Source organism: Peromyscus eremicus, chromosome 4 (assembly GCF_949786415.1).
Source record: "Peromyscus eremicus chromosome 4, PerEre_H2_v1, whole genome shotgun sequence".
Classification (NCBI taxonomy): Eukaryota; Metazoa; Chordata; class Mammalia; order Rodentia; family Cricetidae; genus Peromyscus; species Peromyscus eremicus.
In genome coordinates, this window is record NC_081419.1 from 31,348,586 (window position 1) to 31,365,591 (window position 17,006).

At 44.1% G+C, this 17,006-nt stretch overlaps 1 protein-coding gene across 2 annotated transcripts in view; it reads right to left on the reverse strand.

Annotated features, from left to right (window-relative positions):
* Neb (nebulin) overlaps positions 1-17,006 on the reverse strand; it is a 197,974-nt gene that overhangs the window by 25,498 nt on the left and 155,470 nt on the right. For both annotated transcript variants that reach the window (XM_059260462.1, XM_059260461.1), the window contains 12 exons: positions 15,493-15,597; positions 13,653-13,757; positions 13,167-13,271; positions 12,463-12,567; positions 12,262-12,372; positions 11,530-11,640; positions 10,806-10,907; positions 10,593-10,697; positions 5,342-5,452; positions 4,675-4,779; positions 3,880-3,984; positions 2,337-2,441 (listed from right to left, as the gene is read on the reverse strand). In XM_059260462.1, coding sequence (XP_059116445.1) covers positions 2,337-2,441; positions 3,880-3,984; positions 4,675-4,779; positions 5,342-5,452; positions 10,593-10,697; positions 10,806-10,907; positions 11,530-11,640; positions 12,262-12,372; positions 12,463-12,567; positions 13,167-13,271; positions 13,653-13,757; positions 15,493-15,597 — 1,275 coding nt within the window. The remainder of the gene's footprint in view (positions 1-2,336; positions 2,442-3,879; positions 3,985-4,674; positions 4,780-5,341; positions 5,453-10,592; positions 10,698-10,805; positions 10,908-11,529; positions 11,641-12,261; positions 12,373-12,462; positions 12,568-13,166; positions 13,272-13,652; positions 13,758-15,492; positions 15,598-17,006) is intronic.

Consider the following 17,006-nt stretch of genomic DNA (forward strand, 5'->3'; position numbering starts at 1 on the left):
CCTAAGAAGAAAAATTCTATTTTCTTTCCGGGTTTGGCCTCTTAGTCACAGTTCTGACAAGGGTCGCGCATTTGAAAGTGTCTCGTCGTTCTAGAAATACTTGGCTGGCAGTCAGTGGCTCTAAAGAAACTCTGAAGCTCTCTGATGACTACCCAAAGTCTGTCTAAGGTTACAACGGAGCTGACCCCAACCATGGTGGGAGGACGGCTGGGCCATCAACTTAGACCCTACTCTCTTCCTGAGACTGTCTCATTTCATTGTTTTATTATCATTGTGGGTGACGTGTGAGTGAAAGCATGGGCACACACGCGCCACAGTGTTTATGCCACGTGTGGAGGACAGGGACACTCGCAGGAGTCAGTTCCCTCCTTGGGTTTTGTGGGTCTTCAGGATGGGACTCCACTTGTCAGGTCTGCAGTGCGAGTGATTTGCACACTGAGTCATCACGCCGGTCCCGTCCCACTTCAAATTGGATTTGATTGGATTTTTATGTGTATGGGCTTTTGCCTGCTTAGGCCAGAAGCGGGTGTTGGATTCCCCAGGAACTGGAGTTACACTTGGGAGCTGCCCTGTGGGTGCTGGGAATCAAACCTGGGTCTTCTGGAAGAGCAGCCTGTGCTCTAAACCACGGAGCCATCTCAACATCACAACAGCTCCTCCACCACTAGTTTTTCTTTCTTTCTTTTTTAAGTGGAAAAAATTTCAGAATTTACAGCAAGCAGCTCCAGGGGATAAACTTAGAAAGGAGAGCCCAAGGGACTGAATCTTCATTGGCACTTCTCATCATGATGACTTCGTATTTTTGAGCTGTGACAGGCTGGCTTTGGACTCGTGATCCTCCTGCATCAGCCGCCTGAGTGCTGAGATTACAGGTGTGTGCCAACACCCTTGTCATATCCTCCTTTTCCACCTCTTCATGTAACAGTCAACATCTACCATGTGCCAGCCCTTTGTTAGGCTCTGGCATCTCAGTGCCAGACAGTCATGTCTGCATCCCAGTGCCAGGCACAGTCATGTCCTCTTGGGCCCCCAGGAAGCAGCAAGGGGCTCGTGGCCTGTTACTTTAATCTCTGAATAGACTAGGTGAACAGTGAGACAGGAGCATAGGAATCTGTGGTTTCAGCTATTGTTGAGAGAACGGGTTATCCCCCTCTTCCCCAATCTCTTCAACACATAACATCACTCTCACAGAGAACAGGAATAGATGTGAGAAGCATGCTTTTGTGACTTATCTTCATGGAGTTGTAAATCCCCAGAAAAGTTTCAAGAGTACTACAAAGCACTCCTTTAGTGCTTACTTCAGATTCACCAATTATTTGAACCTGTTTTAAACCTTCCATGTCCTGCATTCCATATACCAGGAAAGTCCACAAACTGCTTTTCTTAAACAAAACAAAACAAAACAAAACATCATCTGTTGTTATAGTTGGAGATTGGCCTCATGGAGAAGAGGCAAACAAGATCCCCAAAGGCCCATTTCCCTGTAAAATTCCCTTCTCCACTTACAGTTCAAAGTGAAAAAAATATTTTAAAAATATCTCCACTTTTTATGATAAGGAATACCATAAAAATTTTGACTCAATATTTTTCATGCATGTATATAATATACTTGGATCATATCTGCATCCCCACCACATCTTTGTCTCTTTATCCTTCTTTTCTCCCCTTCTTCCCTCTTGGTCTTCTTCACACATAATTCCCTCTGTGCATTCATGTCCTTAAAAATAAAATCGGGGTTCTGTAAACATAGGACATTTGTCCAAGTTTGGCTTATTTAACTTAACATGATGACCTCCAGTTCCGTCCATTTGCCTACAAGTTACATGACTCCCTTCTTTATGGGTCAGTAGAACTCCACTGCGTATAAATCACATGACTTTTCCCATATTTATTCACCTGTTGATGGGCAAGCAGGCTGATTGCCTGACTTGGCTGTAGTTAATACGGCCGCAGTAAAATGGACGTGCAGGAATGGATCCCCACTTGTTTGGCTTGGGGCATCCCACTAAGTGGAGAGCATGGCAAAGCAGCGATGCACCTGTGCAGTGGGAACTTTTCATCCAGCAAAAAAAAATATTCAAATTGTATTCCATATCATCTTTTCATGTTTAGAGATAATTGTTTTCTAATTTTATGAAAATGTTTGTTGGAACAAAACAGGTATGCCAAATACTACTCAAAACATCTTAAAGAAAATAAATGTAGAATTTCTGCAGTGAGCAAGATTTTAGGAATCATGGGTTACAAAGCTGTACCTCCTACCACTTTCGGGTAATTGGAGTCAGTGTTCATTGTTTGATGGTGTGGTCCTTGCGTGGTGTTTCTGCAGGACTTACCCCACTCTGCATCTGCTGGGACTCTTTGGCGGTAATATAGGTTGGAGTCTCAAAGTCGAGCATGGGCTTTCCTCGTTCCTTTTCATATTTTTCTTTGTATTTCACCTAGTGATGAGAAGGTCTGTTAATACCTCTCTGCTTGTCACTTCCTAGACAGAGACTTTATTTATGGACAGAAATTTATTACTTTATTTAATATTATCCGAGACAGGTTCTCACAATGTATCACAGACTAGTCTTGAAATCACAGTCCTCTTGCCTCAGCTTCCCAAGTACTGGGATTACAGGAATGGACCACTCCTAAGCTAGGGAAAGGACCTTCAGTTGACAAATGATTCCAGTTGACTCATCTCATTGCTACTCAAAAGACTTTCCTGTTGTAGTACAGATCTAGGACCTTTGAGTTGATGCCTGGGGATGGGGTAAGGGTGGGGAAGAGAACCAATGTTGCCAGAGACATACACTCTACAATGTTTAGATTTAATTCACAGACACAAAAGAATCAGCAGCAACAATCAGCCGACAGAAATACTGACATACGGAAATGATGCTCGGAGAAAAGTACCCTTATATGAGGTTGGCCAAGATTTGATAGAGATATGAGTGCTTTGAGAATAAATAGCATCTGTTGATATTTCTGATAAAACCCCCAGTTCTTTCACAAGAACTATCATCTGGATGGAGAACACGTGAATGCAGGCTTTATAAGGAAATAACTTCCCCTTGGCCAACACTCTCCCTCTCTGTTTAGCTATTTACGATAAATTGGCATTGAAAGGAAAACCAGTTTACAGCTGGGTTGAATCACTAATAAACTTGATATTATCAAATAAAATTATCTCTCCCTTACAACATGTTATTAATGATCGGGGAGTCACATAGACAGAATATCTCACAGAGAAGAAACAGACAGAAAGAGAAAAAGACCCTTCCACACATAGCCTTAATGGCCTTGCTCAACTCAGCTCTCTCAGTTATCATGGGACACTGAGGAGGACACACACTGCTTTACATGGGATGTGGGAGCACCTATAGTCACTCAGCCCCCGGCTAATACCTGATGGGGTCCCAAAACAGTGATTTTGTGATAGCAAGGCCATGTTAGTAGTGAGTTCTTTTCTCTGAAAAAAAAAAAAAATAACATTTCCTCTGATAAAAATTACAACACCCAGAGACTCTCCAGAGCTAGATCTGATCATGTCACTTGTCTAGTAAAACCCGTCCCTTGGATTCCCTGTCATTTCCTGACTTGGGACACAGACCACATCAGGGGGCACATCAGAGTTACTGTAAGGGGTTTGTCTCTCTGGGAAATTAACTGTCATGCTTCCAGGCCTGTCACAACCTAAACAAACAGTCCAGCATGTATATTTTTCTACTGCATACAAATACTTTTGATATAATAATCTCAAAAATATTACTATGAGTATTTTCTCAAATAATGTCTATGAAAAGCCTCATTCCTGGAACAGACTCGATGCTGGTTTTTGATACCGTGGGTGAGTTGAAGCTGGGTGAAGGCAAGCCATCTTGGTGGACTTACTATACTCTGCAGCTCTGTGGCTTCTTTGAGGTGCAGCTGCTCCAGGTTATCAGGTATCGTGTGGTAGTGGCCTTTGCTCTTCTCATAGTTCTTCTTGTACTGGTACTGAAGGGAAGCGGCAGAAAACACATCAGTGGAAAGGCTCCGCAACGCCTCAGTTTTTCCTCTTTAGATTTGGTGGTTAAGGGCCAGGTGTGTAGTGCACGCCTTTAATCCCTGTACTCAGAGGCAGAGGTGACAGAGGTCTGCATCCAGAGCCAGTCTGGTTTACATAGCAAGCTCCAGGCCAGCCAGGTCGATATAGAGAGACCCCCCTCCCCGTCCCATCACCCTTCCCTGCCAAGAAAAAAGAAGAAAGAAAAACAAAAGTTGGATAGCTAGAGCTCCAAGTGCAGCACTGTTCCTAATGCCAGATGCAAACACTGCCCTGGTGTGGCTGCTCCTGAACAGGCATCACTGAAGTGAGAGGCTCTTTTAGACAATTCTTTTACATCCTTACAAAGACCAGAGCTATTTGGTTTGATGGTTTTTTTTTTTCTCCTGGGCATCAAACTTATGGGTAAACATTATGGAGCTACATCCCCAACCCAAATAGAAGCAGTTTTACATTTTAAGAGGCATTGTAGTTGATGCAGGATGGGTAGATTAATGTCATTTGCAGGAATATCGTCAAATGGGAATTCTGTGATAAATGTAGTGTTATCACTAGCAGAGAGGAGACCGTAGGAGCTCAGAGGGGGAAGCAAGCTAAAAATGGCCGAAGGGAGTTGTTTCCAGAACAATGAGTGAGCTTACAGAACTGGCAAGCTGGCTGGTATTCAGGACGTGATGCATTATCAGAGACTCCTTCATGTCAGTCACCGGCTTGTGGAGTTTCTTCAGGTCAGCCTTATATTTAACCTAGCGGTGAGGGAGGAAAAACTGGAAGTCACACAAATAGAAAATAGAAAGCAGCACTAAGGAAAATGACAGGAAGATATCCCTTCATGAAATGAATGCTGGGGATGGCTGTGAAGGAAACCACTCTGTGCACAGCTGCCAGAGAGCCGAAACGACCCAAGTCCATCACTAGGTAAATGGAGATCATCAACAAAAGTGTGATATACTGGAATATTGGAACACTGAACTGTTTCTCAGCCATAAAATGGGATGCAGGGCTAATTAATTTGGCACTGTGGTGAGGACCTTAAAATGCTACACTAAATAAGATAAGACACAAAGATAGATGTTATAGGGTTCCACTTGTATGACATTTGTAAATTAGGCAGAATCATTCAGACAGAGAGGTTACCAGGAGTTAAGGGAAGTAAGGGTTGCTTAGTGGTTTTGTTTGGGGTAATTAAAAGACGTTGTAAATAGTGGTGGTAATTGGAGAACGCTGTGAAAGTGACTAATGCTCCTTAAGTATGGTTAAAATGGCCAACAGTAATGTTATACAATTCACCACTATTAAAGAACATACCTCACTTGCAAGGTTGTTGGCATCTTTCATAGTTTTGTAGAGCTGGCTGTCTTTTGGGTTGTATTTTGGTGTCTTGCCCTTCTCTTTGTCAAAATTTTCTCGGTATTTAACCTAACGACAAATGCAAACATCCAGATTATTCCTAGGCATCTGACAGGGAAATGTAAACAGCAGTGAATAGACCCATGTTATAAATGATCACACAATTTGTTACCCCTGTGGGGCAGTTTCAAGAGTTTAAGGGAGTACTGTCAGCAGTTATGAGGGTCAACAATCAGGAATGGTATCAAGTGATGCAGGACTGTGTTGACTTTGCTCATTGTATTATCTGGAGGCATCAATGGCTTCCTCTTGCTAATACAAGTCAATACTAAGCAGCAACGGCTTTAGGCTGAATTCAGAGAGGCTGTCTACAATACCAGGATCATTTTAGCTTTCCCACCTGGGCACCGCAAACATCTTAGAGCTGTTGTAAGGAATGGAGAGGGGTTGTAAATGTCAAATGTTGAGAAGTGAGAATTTGTTAAGCTAGGAGAATTTATTATTACCTTAAAATAGGACTTTGATTATATCATCATCATCATCATTACTATGTTTAACTCACAGGGGCCAGCATGATGGCTCAGCAGGTAATGGCTTCGAGTATCAGATTTAAATGAAGAAAAAGTGAGATATTTTAGAATAACGAGGAATGTAAGATTCATTGTTTTCATTGCACATAGGAGTAAGGACATGCAAAGGAGTGAATGTAAGGAAGAGACGGTCACTATGCCCGAGAAGACATAAAAAGATGGCTACTCACTGGAGAATCCAACCAAATAACTTTCCTTATTGACAAACAAACCGATGCCTTCATCACTAACTCAGTGGATCAAGTCTAGAAGTTCTCTGGCGTCCCACTCTTACCACAGGTTAAACCAATTCAAAGGCAGCATTGGCTCTTAGGGTTGGAACATTCTCTCTACACTGCAACCATTGCCCCAGGAAGCATACAGAAGATAAACAAAAGGTCACTGGAGTGGGGGGGCGGGAGGATGGACCTGGGAAGAGTCTCGAGGGTCCCTACCAACAGTATAAAAGGGATAACAGTGGGTGGAGGTGGCCAGACAGCCAAATACAGAAAGAAAGAACACTGTTCAGCCTGGGGTTGCCTGCAAGCTGTGTGAGAACCCCAGGGCTTCAGTTTTCAGGGGTCCTTGCCATGTTGCAGTGGGCTTTCTGGGTTGCACTACCCCCCACCCCCCAAAAACAAAACAAAAACCTCAATGATTTACCCAATTGGACTTGGTTGCAATCATTACTTTGGTCTGTTGTAAGCTCCCTTTCTGGGGTGAGTGGATATGTGAGTTGCCTCTACCAGGAAAAGTGTCACTCAACCCAGGGAAACTCATCGATTCAAACTTCTCTCAGCCTTCATCACAGCCATCTGCTGATTCTCCTTGCAATAGATGGCCGTTAACACAGAGACTCTCAACGAGAAAAGGAAAACACAAAATCCACGGCAGAAGTATCACTCACCCACATACCAGGATACCTCCCTCTGCCAGATTTAAAACCATTGCCCCTCAGGCTTCATCATGGTGCTTCCCTGATTGCCTGATGTGCCCCGCAGAACAGAGACTGTGAAGTCTAAAACCAACAGAGCCTGCCAGACCGGAGAAGACGCCACCACAGTGCAAGGACTCGCACACTCTGTCTGCATCCACCGCGGGAAGCAGAGGGGACGATGCATGAGGATGGGAGGGTACTGCAGGCACAAAGACAGAACAGGGGGTGGAAAGCAAAGCCGCATCCCAGGAACAAAATGTAGGCACTGCTACAGGGCTCTGCTCTGAAAGCAATTCACTCCCAAACGAGAGGGAAGCCTGGGAATGAAGTGGGAAGAACTGGTGTCCAGACCAGAAGGCAAAAGCTTATGTTTAGAAACCTAGAAGATGAGGGATGGCCACCACAGTTACGACAACAAGAGAAAGTGCACCAGTCCACATGGGGACAGGAAGAAACAGACCCTCATGCTGAGTGAGAACAAAACCCAGAAGTGTGCAGGCCATCTGCGCTCCGTCTTTGACACTGTAACTTCTTTCGGAGGCAGTATTTGTTCTGAGGAACGGCCATTCCATTGGCCTCATCTGAGTTTCTTCACTCAATCTCAAGTTTACTTAAATTTCCAACTTTTAAAATTAACACAACAACCCCAAACACCTTTCCTCTCTAAAAGAGGGCTGCCAGGCAAACGCAGCCTAGCATAATGATTAACATGATCTGAGCACCTTGGGCTTTCATTTAACCAACCCTATCTTCAAAGATGTGTCCATACAGAAGACTCAGCACTTCAGCAATGGGGAGGGTGGCATTGGACTGGGTGGAGAGGGCAGTGACAACACATACTCTTGGCATTTGGGACCATCGAGCTTACTTTTGATCACTAACCATGGAAGCCTCTGGGGTAGCTGTTTGGCTATGGCCCAATGAGAGGCAGCACCCAGGCTCTGTTAATCCACAAGGCTCAGTTATTGGTCTGCTGCACACACAGTGCTGGAAGAGGTTATAAATTAGCTTTCTTCCTAATACTTATTTTTAACTGTTTAACATCTCTTTAATGGTTTAATGTCTAATTGTTTAGCTGGTTTTCAGGGCATTGTATAAGGCATTGGTACTTATAAAGACTGAAAGAACAATACCCAAATAGAAAATTATTCCCATGAAGACTTGTTTTACAACGGATGAAGGGACTATGAGGAAAATATTTGAACATCTTCCTGCTCCAAGTGTGTTTCAGAAAAAAAGCTTTGAGAAGAAAAGGAGAAGTGTGTTAGTTTGAAAGAAAATGGCCCCTAAAGGGAGTGGTACTATTAGGAGGTGTGGCCTTGTTGGAGGAAATGTATCACTGTGGGGGTGGGCTTTGAGGTCTCCTTTGCTCAAGCTTCCCTCAGTGTGACAGTCAGTTGACTTCCTGTTGCCTGAAAGATATAGCACCCTCAGCTCCAGCATCATTTCTGCCTGCACGCTGCCATGCTACCCATCATGATAATGGACTGAACCTCTGAAACTGGAAGTGAGCCACCCCAAATAAATATTTTCTTCATAAGAGTTGCTGTGGTCATGGTGTCTCTTCACAGAGATAGAAACCCTAACTAAGACAGTAAGTATTCCCCTCAACAATTTCCCACAACATTATACATGTTCCAACACAAAGTTTACAGGAAAAAAGGACAGGATCTTTTTTAACAGGACTAGCAGGACCTGGTTAGTTCTCTGACCAAGGCCAAGAAAATGAGAAAACCAGAGAAGCTGTCTTGCTGGCATCATTCTTACATTACTGATGAGAATCTTAAGTTGCCTCATCATGGCTGCATGTGTTATGTACCACATACATGGCATTGACATGGTATTCTACTTAGGTACATAGCAAGACAGCAAAGTCAGCATGGGGAAACCACCCAACACTGAGGTCCTTGGCTAGGGCTACAAAGGACACTATCAAACACTACCAAAAGAGCAAGCCCTTCATATAATGTGAGTCAGGAAGATGAGCTCATAAAGAGTTCAGGTAGGATACATTCTTCATGACATAGGATTTACTTAGGATTTAAATTTACGTAGGATTTACGGGCCTCTCTATGTTAAAAAAAACTTATATTTTAAAAGTTTCAACATCAAAATAATTTGAAAACTGTATAACCTTGGAAATTTAAAAACATTAAGAATGTTTTATGTTTGTAAGTTCTTGTTATTTTTTACTACAAGATCATAGTTTTTTAAAAAGTATTATGTTTTGGTCTCAAGTGGTCATATGATTCCATTAATTTATGATAAAATATTGAATAGAAAATTTACATATAAGTATGAGGAATCATGGAATTGGTCTGTTCTAGATTCCTTGAGAGGAATGCATCAGGTTTTTCAGGTGAGGGTCCATGGCTCCTGAGACACTGTGTACCTTTTAGTTCCTGAGAAACTGAGGCACTCCCTGAGGCAGTGAAGGCCACCTGTATGTCTCTGTGTTCCTTAGAAGTCAGGGAGGCATACAGAAGCTTGGCTGGACAAGTGGTCTTAGACATTGATCTTGTGTACCTGTATAGCTTGCAAACATCATTGAATCCTGGCAACTACAAGTGCATTGATCCTAGAAACCTCCATTGCTTCTGATCAATGTATAAAATCTGATGGCTTGCAATAAACTTGTCATAGTCTCAGTCTTGCTATGACTCTTCCAACCGACACCCAATTAAGATTCCTTTCCTATTGGCCCTGTCAGGTAACCTTGGCCCGGTAAGTAAGTACTGGCACTTACTAAAAAAAATCATACTTATTTGTTTGCAGTCACCTGACCTTTTGTCTCAATAATTCCAACTTGTTTTCCTATTTTGTAACTTGATATTATTAATTTATAATATCATGTTTGGTATTTCTGGAGGTCGGTACATACAACAATCACATGAATCCCAAAGCTATTTCTTCAAACAAGTAGTTGAAGATAATGTTCAGTGGAGAAGGTGAAGACAGGATTTCCAAAGTGGAGGAGAAAGAAGATATTCTTGACCTGTCCTCTGAGAGAACTACTGTTAGACTATAGCTCTCTGAGCCGAACTCTGAAAACTTGTGTAAATTGAAGGCATTGTAGAGAAATGAGGAAATATGTGGCAGCTGGCTTTGGGCAGCATATTTCTGAGTCTGTCTTCTCAATAATATAAAGTCTACTGAAATGAGGCGTTCTCCCCAACACCCGGTGTATACCTTGATCAAACGCTCATCATACCAGATTGTAGTTATTTAACTGCAGAGACAAGAACCTGAAGACATTTGCTCACCCCCTAGTCAGCGATGCCTAGCTGGGGCACTCAATAGCAGTGTGTTAAATGAAAGAATAAAGGTTCTTTTACACAGCTGGGTTTTAAAAGTTAGAGATTCATGACTGCTACACAGTACCAAGTCTCTCAGAGGTGCCCAGGTATAAGCAGACTTGGATATAAATCTTACTGCCTGGGAAGAAGTCCCCTTTGTCACATGAGAGCAGTTAAATACACAGGCAGCCAGATGCATACCTATCAATGGAGATGTGGAAGACTGGAAGGCCTAGCATGGTTAGCAGGAAATGAGTGAAGGTCCTCAGTACTTTTCAAAGTACTATACGTGCAACTTAGGAGCCCGTGTCCTTCTAGTTGTAGGTACTGTTCTTTCTGGGAACCACTTCTTACTGTACGGTTTTTAAAATCTCACACTGGAGTCACTGCTTGCCATTTCCCATTACCTGGCTGCTCAGCTTGGCTGCCTTCTTGGCCATCTCAATGTCTGGGCGGCCGAGCATACTTAACCCATGGCTGCCTTCTTTGCGGTGCTTGGCTCTGTACTCCACCTGGATCAGAGAAAACCGAAGTGGGCAGTGTGGTTGTGGTGGCATACACCTGTTCTTCCTGTTCATAGTAAACACTGGGTGCCGGGGACACTGTGATCACACTCTTACCTCACTGGCCTGTTTGGCTGCCTGGGTGGCCTTCTTGATATCCGGCCGATCAGCCACTGTGGTGTAGTGTAGATTCTCTTTGGCATCCTTTTTATAAGCAACCTTTATTTGGGGGAAGGAAATGGTTACTTGAGGTACACGGAATCTTGAAACGTCCTCATTCAATACAAACAACATTTGTGTAAGTAAAAGCAAGCCAGTATCCACCACTGTACTTCTAAAATCACCAGCTAGAGAAATCACTAGAGCAGGAACATGCATTCATTAAGGGTCCACAGTCCCAAGTGATCCGCTGGGATGAATCGAGATCCTAATTAGTCTTAACAATAAAAACCCAGAGTCAGATATCAAGGGTGAAAGGTGAAAGATCAGAGAAGCAGAGCAGCAGCCACTAGAAACTTCTTACCTCTACAAATCCTTAGACTGAATGGGGGTGAGATCCTGTCTCCACCTCCCTAGTGCTGGGATTAAAGGCATGCACCACCACAGCCAGGCTCTATTTCTCTTTTAGTCTGGTTCAATCTCATGTAGCCCAGGGTGGCCTTGAACTCCTGATCTTCACGCTTCCCCTTCCCAAGTGCTGTGATTAAGTGTGTGTCCCACCACTGCCTGGACTCTATGGTTAACTAATGGCTAGCTCCACCCTCTGATCTTCAGGCAAGCTTTATTTGTCAGAACACAAACACAATATCACACAACACTGGGATGCCGAGAAGGAACTTACATCACTCTGCTTCTTGGCCACTTCCATGGCATGCTTCACTTCCGGAGGCTCTTGCATGATGGAGTAGTTGGACTTCCCTTTCTCTTTGACAAATTTCTTTTTGTAATTTGTCTAAACAGCATCAGAATTACTCATGTGAGCAGAGGAAGGTGAGGGAAAGATTTATTTGAAGAATCTGAGAAATCTCCAGGAAAATCCATGGCTCCCCATCATGGTATCAGTTGGAACTTTGATCTCTGGGTCATATCTACTTCTTCCCTGTCTTTTCTCTATTGGAACCAACACCAGAACCATCCAGCAAGCTTTGGAGAACTGAATTCAAGCATATTAAGTGCTTACTCCTTTTTCTTACCTTTCAAATATATGAGTCATAGGCTCTAAGAGCAGGATGCAGCGGGCAGCGATTACTGAGGTGCACAAGGAGATTTTAGCTCTCAAACTGTACAGTTGTTTAATGATAGCAGAGGACTTCTTGATTGGCATTGCTCCCTCCCATTATTAACATTAATTATGCTTTACACTGCTTGATGTACTAGGAAGCAAAGCCTCCGACTGCCACAACTACCATGACTGGAATACCAATACATTTTTAAAAACTGGAGTTTAGGATTCATATATGGGTACTTAGGTTAAGGGTGCGGATACATGAAAGAAATCATTTGTAAGCAAGAAGGTGCCAGTCTTTGACCTGATTCAAGGTTGCCATCAAGAGCTCTGTGGCTGGCCACTTACGTCACTGACGTGCTTGGTCACGGCCTTGACATGCACTGTGTCCCTGGTCTCTGGCAGTGTTGTGTATGAGCCCTGGGCCAGGTGCTTCTTAACATGGTCCTTGTACTTGTTCTGGGGGAATCCACAAAGAGCTTGTTAAGGACTCTGTGTGGGCCTTCAGCCTGAGACGGAAGTGAAGCATATGGGCTGTGGGTGGGTTACCTCAGACACCAGATTGCTGACAGTCTTTGCCAGGAGGATCTGTGGGGTGTCAGGCACAGCATGACATGTTCCTCTTTCCTTAACATGTTTCTCTTTGTATTTCAGCTGTGGGAGTAGAAAGCAGGGAGGCATTTCTTTACTTTCTTTGAAGATCTTGCCCATTTTCAATCGGCCCCCAAATCCCTCAACAATATCTGAGAGAATAATACCGACTAGGCACACAATAAAGGATTCGATGCTCATTGAAAAAAATTTTTTTCCTGACAACTGTCAAGTTGAAGTTTTAATAAGGATGAAAATTTCACAGTAAATCTTTGCCCTTAGTTCAAGCATTCTCAAATACGTCATTTGATACCCATCAGTCCTGGAAACACGATCTTTCTTCCAATACAGATGTGGAAAGTCCATGGTAGGAAGAATAGGATCCTACAGAGAAGAAACTTAAGGTCTGGGACCGAATCCAGTCACACCTTCCAAGTCTTAGTCTGTGCCGTGTGAACTGCCGGCTGTAGTATAAGCCAAGAACAATCCTGGGCTCATCAGCACTTTTACAGGTGCCCCCCACCCCCAGCTTATCACTGATGCCACAAGTAAGCTCCTACAGAGAGGAATTCTGCCCTGTCCTGGATATATCTGGGGACTATTGCTGCAAAAGATGGCCTTGAGTCAGGATAGACAGACACTGTAGAAGGCTGGATACTTACATCACTTTCTATTAAGGAGTTCCTGAGGGCGAGCACCATATCCTTATCATCAGTGACAGAAAGCTTGCAGCCCTTGAGAAACTCTCGGTCCAGCTTATATTCAAACTATGACAGAAGAAAACAGAGGAAGCAGGTCATTTGATTAGACCAGAGAGGAGTCTGTAAAGGGAAGAATCATTCCCAGAGTAAAGGGAGGGGCTTCCTGGCCTTTCACGGCTACCGTATGCTGGATTCATCTCTTCTAGCCCAGGGGCCAGTGCCAGGACCAGGATTCAGCTCTCCCAGCCAACCCCTCTCAGGCTTCAGGTCTCTGAGCCCTCAGTGCCTGGGCCCAGTCATCAGAGAACAGGCTCAACGGCCAGGTTTGGTTCCTGAACTCCCTCCTCCCCTCAAACGTCCTTCCACTTGGACCTCCAACCAGCTGGGGCAAGTGCCCTGACAGTGTGGTGCATATTAGAAGCAAATACATGCTGCCCCCACTCTTACATCACTTTGCTGTAGGGATGACTTGGCAGCCTGGATGAAGTCAGGCCTGTCAGGCGTCCACTTCCAGTAGGCTTTGTTGGCTTCATATTGCTTCTTATAGTCCAGCTGTTTGCAATGTGACAGAGAGACAACACTCAGCCCGAGTTTACAGATACATGCAGTGCACAGGGGGACACTTGCAGTTTAACATTCCACAAACCACAGCTCATAGAAACCTCAGGAAATTGTCTGTGCTCTATACAGCTTGTCAGCCACTCAGGTCATCCATTGACACCCTTTGCCCCCAGATCAGCGCTAAAGCGTTGAAACACCTCCAGGTGAAATGATTCTATAATCTACCTTGACTGCCAGTCCACCCTCATCACCTTTAGAGTCAGGCGCTTATTAACTTGTGAGTAAATTACAGGTATTTCTGTAAAGGTGGCCAGCATATGACAGAGACTACATAAACCACCACCCAGATTCCACCAGTGTCTATTTTACTATATTTCCTTCCCACATCTATTTCCCTCTTTATGGCCCACTAACTCATTGTGGTGGTTTGAAAGAAAATGGCCCCCAAAGAGAATGGCACCATTAGGAACTGTGGCCTCGTTGGAGGAAGTGTGCCACTGTGGAGGCGGGGCTTGAGGGCTCATGTATGCTCACACTATGCCCATTGAGACAGTTCACTTCCTGTTGACTTTGGATCAAGTTGTAAGGACTCTCAGCTACAGTACCACGTCTGCCTGCATGCTGCCTTGCTTCCGACCATGATGATAATGGACTAAACCTCTGAACTGTAAGCATGCCACCCCAATTAAATGTTTTCCTTTACAAGAGTGGCCGTGGTCATGGTGTCTCCTCACAGCAATAGGAACCCTAACTAAGACAGTCATCCTTAAGACACCTGCCAGCTCCTATGACACCTTAGTTTACTGGCCCCCAATAAATGGATGCTTCTGGAATGAATGAGAATCAGATGGATTGCTAAGGTTTCATGACACTCTTTTATATATTTTTAAGAGTTGGTGCCCATCTAATTCATGGAGTTGTATCTGTGGGTGAGACTTCGGGATGTGCCCGCTAAAGAAATGCATCAATGCAGGGAAGAGCTAAGCAAGTGGAGGATCCAGACAGTGACCTGACGGCAGCTAGGAACTCTGTTTCCTCCTCCAGAAGCAGATACCAGAGCTTAGGCAAGAGGAGAGCATGGGGCAAAGAACGAAAGACGCAGAAGCACGTTGCAGAATGCAGCCTTCACTTCAGAATTAACTGCCAGGTTTTAGTTGCTCACAAAGGCTAAGTAGAGGTTACATGTGACCTAAGTGAGGCTCCCTTGCTCTTCTTCAGGCTCCTTCATGAAGAGTCATTCACGACTCATTCTCCTGGAGCAGAGCTTTTCATCTGGATAGGCAGAGGTTCTTCTCATGAAGAGGTGAGAAAGGCCACACGCTTGCTGAAGTGGATAAATCCCTACCACGCTTGCCATGGTTCACATGGCCAGCCGCAGCAATCTCCAACCCTGGTGTTGAGGCTGTACTGCCACTGTGAGGACAGGAGGGGCTGAGACCTTCAGCCCACCATGTGGTCGCGAAGGCAGAGCCTCCAGGAGCACTGCTGCTCACGCTGCAGGAGTGTGCAGGTCATCTCTCTGTCTTTCCCCCTGCTCTCCTGCCCTTCTGCTTCCCGCCATCGGCTAATGCAGCGAGAGGATGTCATGCCAGATACTCCTATCACACTTTTGACCTCCCTGTCTCTAGAACTTAAATCAGCTTCTGTAAGTTACCCAGTCACAGGTATTCTAGGACAGCAGCAGAAAGAGACAAAGGTTGGCTTGTGGGGGAACTCTTGAACTTACATTGGTGTTGACTTTGTAGGCATCTTTGGCTGCTTTGATATGAACAGCATCTGGCTTGATGGTGCAGTTAGATTTATTTCTTTGGTAAACTTCCTTATATTTCAGCTATGAGAGGAAACAGCGACATGGTTAATTTTTTCCTAGGGAGTTAATTAAACATTTTAAAAACGAAGAAACTAGAACTGCAATGGTGGCACATGGTGCTTCCTATGAGAGTCTTTCGTCTAACCCTGCTGTGGAGAGAAGATGCAACTACGAGGTGATGGTTCTTCTTACTCAGACATGTCAGAACAGACTAAGCGTGGTCCGCAGTGTGGCCACAGGGTTTCCTCCTGATGCTGGGGACCGGAACCATGAGCGGGCAGCTCTCCGGGTGCACTTTACCTTCCTGCATCAGGAAAGCCTGGTGCGGACATTCTGAAAACTGCCCCCTAGGAGGCATTTAGGCCTGCCCTCCTCTGTGTTTCCACAGTCCTTCCTGCTCTCTGGTCACAGCATAGCTGTTTACCTGTCTAGCTCTTTCTTGCACTGAACTCTTCAAAGCAAAGGTTCTGTACCAGTTACTGTCTCCTACTCAGTGAGCAGCACATAAACACTCAAGGGGCAAACGGACTGAAAGGTCCTTTCATCCCAGTTGGGGGTCTAGAGCCATACCTGTGAGTTTTGATAACTGGGTTGAATGGCAGAGGCCTAACAAGTAGTTCCTCTATCTAGAGCCTGGGACTTCTAGCGTCATCTATCTACTTTTGTTTTTCCTAAATTCGATGGCCCTAGGATGCAATCTGGTCATTTCCACTTGTTGTCGGGGAAGGATCCCAGGTGCAACATGATTACGGTAGCATGAACTTCTCCAAGGCAAGGAACCGTAGTAGGACTTACTATATTTACCACAAGAACCATTGCATTCTGGGCTTGTCTATGGACCTACTGCATTAATCAAGACTTTAGGAGGAAATCCTAGAAATGAGTACTTTTCATCAGTACCCAACCCCAGCATATTCTAACAAGCATTTGAAGAAATAGATACAGAAATGTCTCAATTTTCTGCAGGGAGCAAGCTGCTCCCATATGGGCTCAACCTGACAGATACTTATGATCATCTATGATTGTGTTTGTAACATCCAAACTTATTTGAACAGATTTAACATTGCAAAGATGCTCTTTACATATTTCCACCTTCTCAACCAATGTATTGAATATTCAAGTGTTTTTCATGGTGACTCATAGTCAATAGTATGGCAAATTTATTCACCTACCAAATGCACCTCTGAGCACAGCAATAATCAAGGTTTGGGGTGTGGATTAGACACAGAACAGTTGCCTCAGCTTATGTATGTATACACACACACATATATACATATATGTATATATGTGTGCATATATATGTATATATACACATACATATGCATGTATATATGTATATATATGTATGTGTGTGTATGTGTGTGTGTGCCCAGAAGTGTATATAGCCAGAGTTATTTAAAACATTGAATCTATGTGAGGCATGTTGGTTC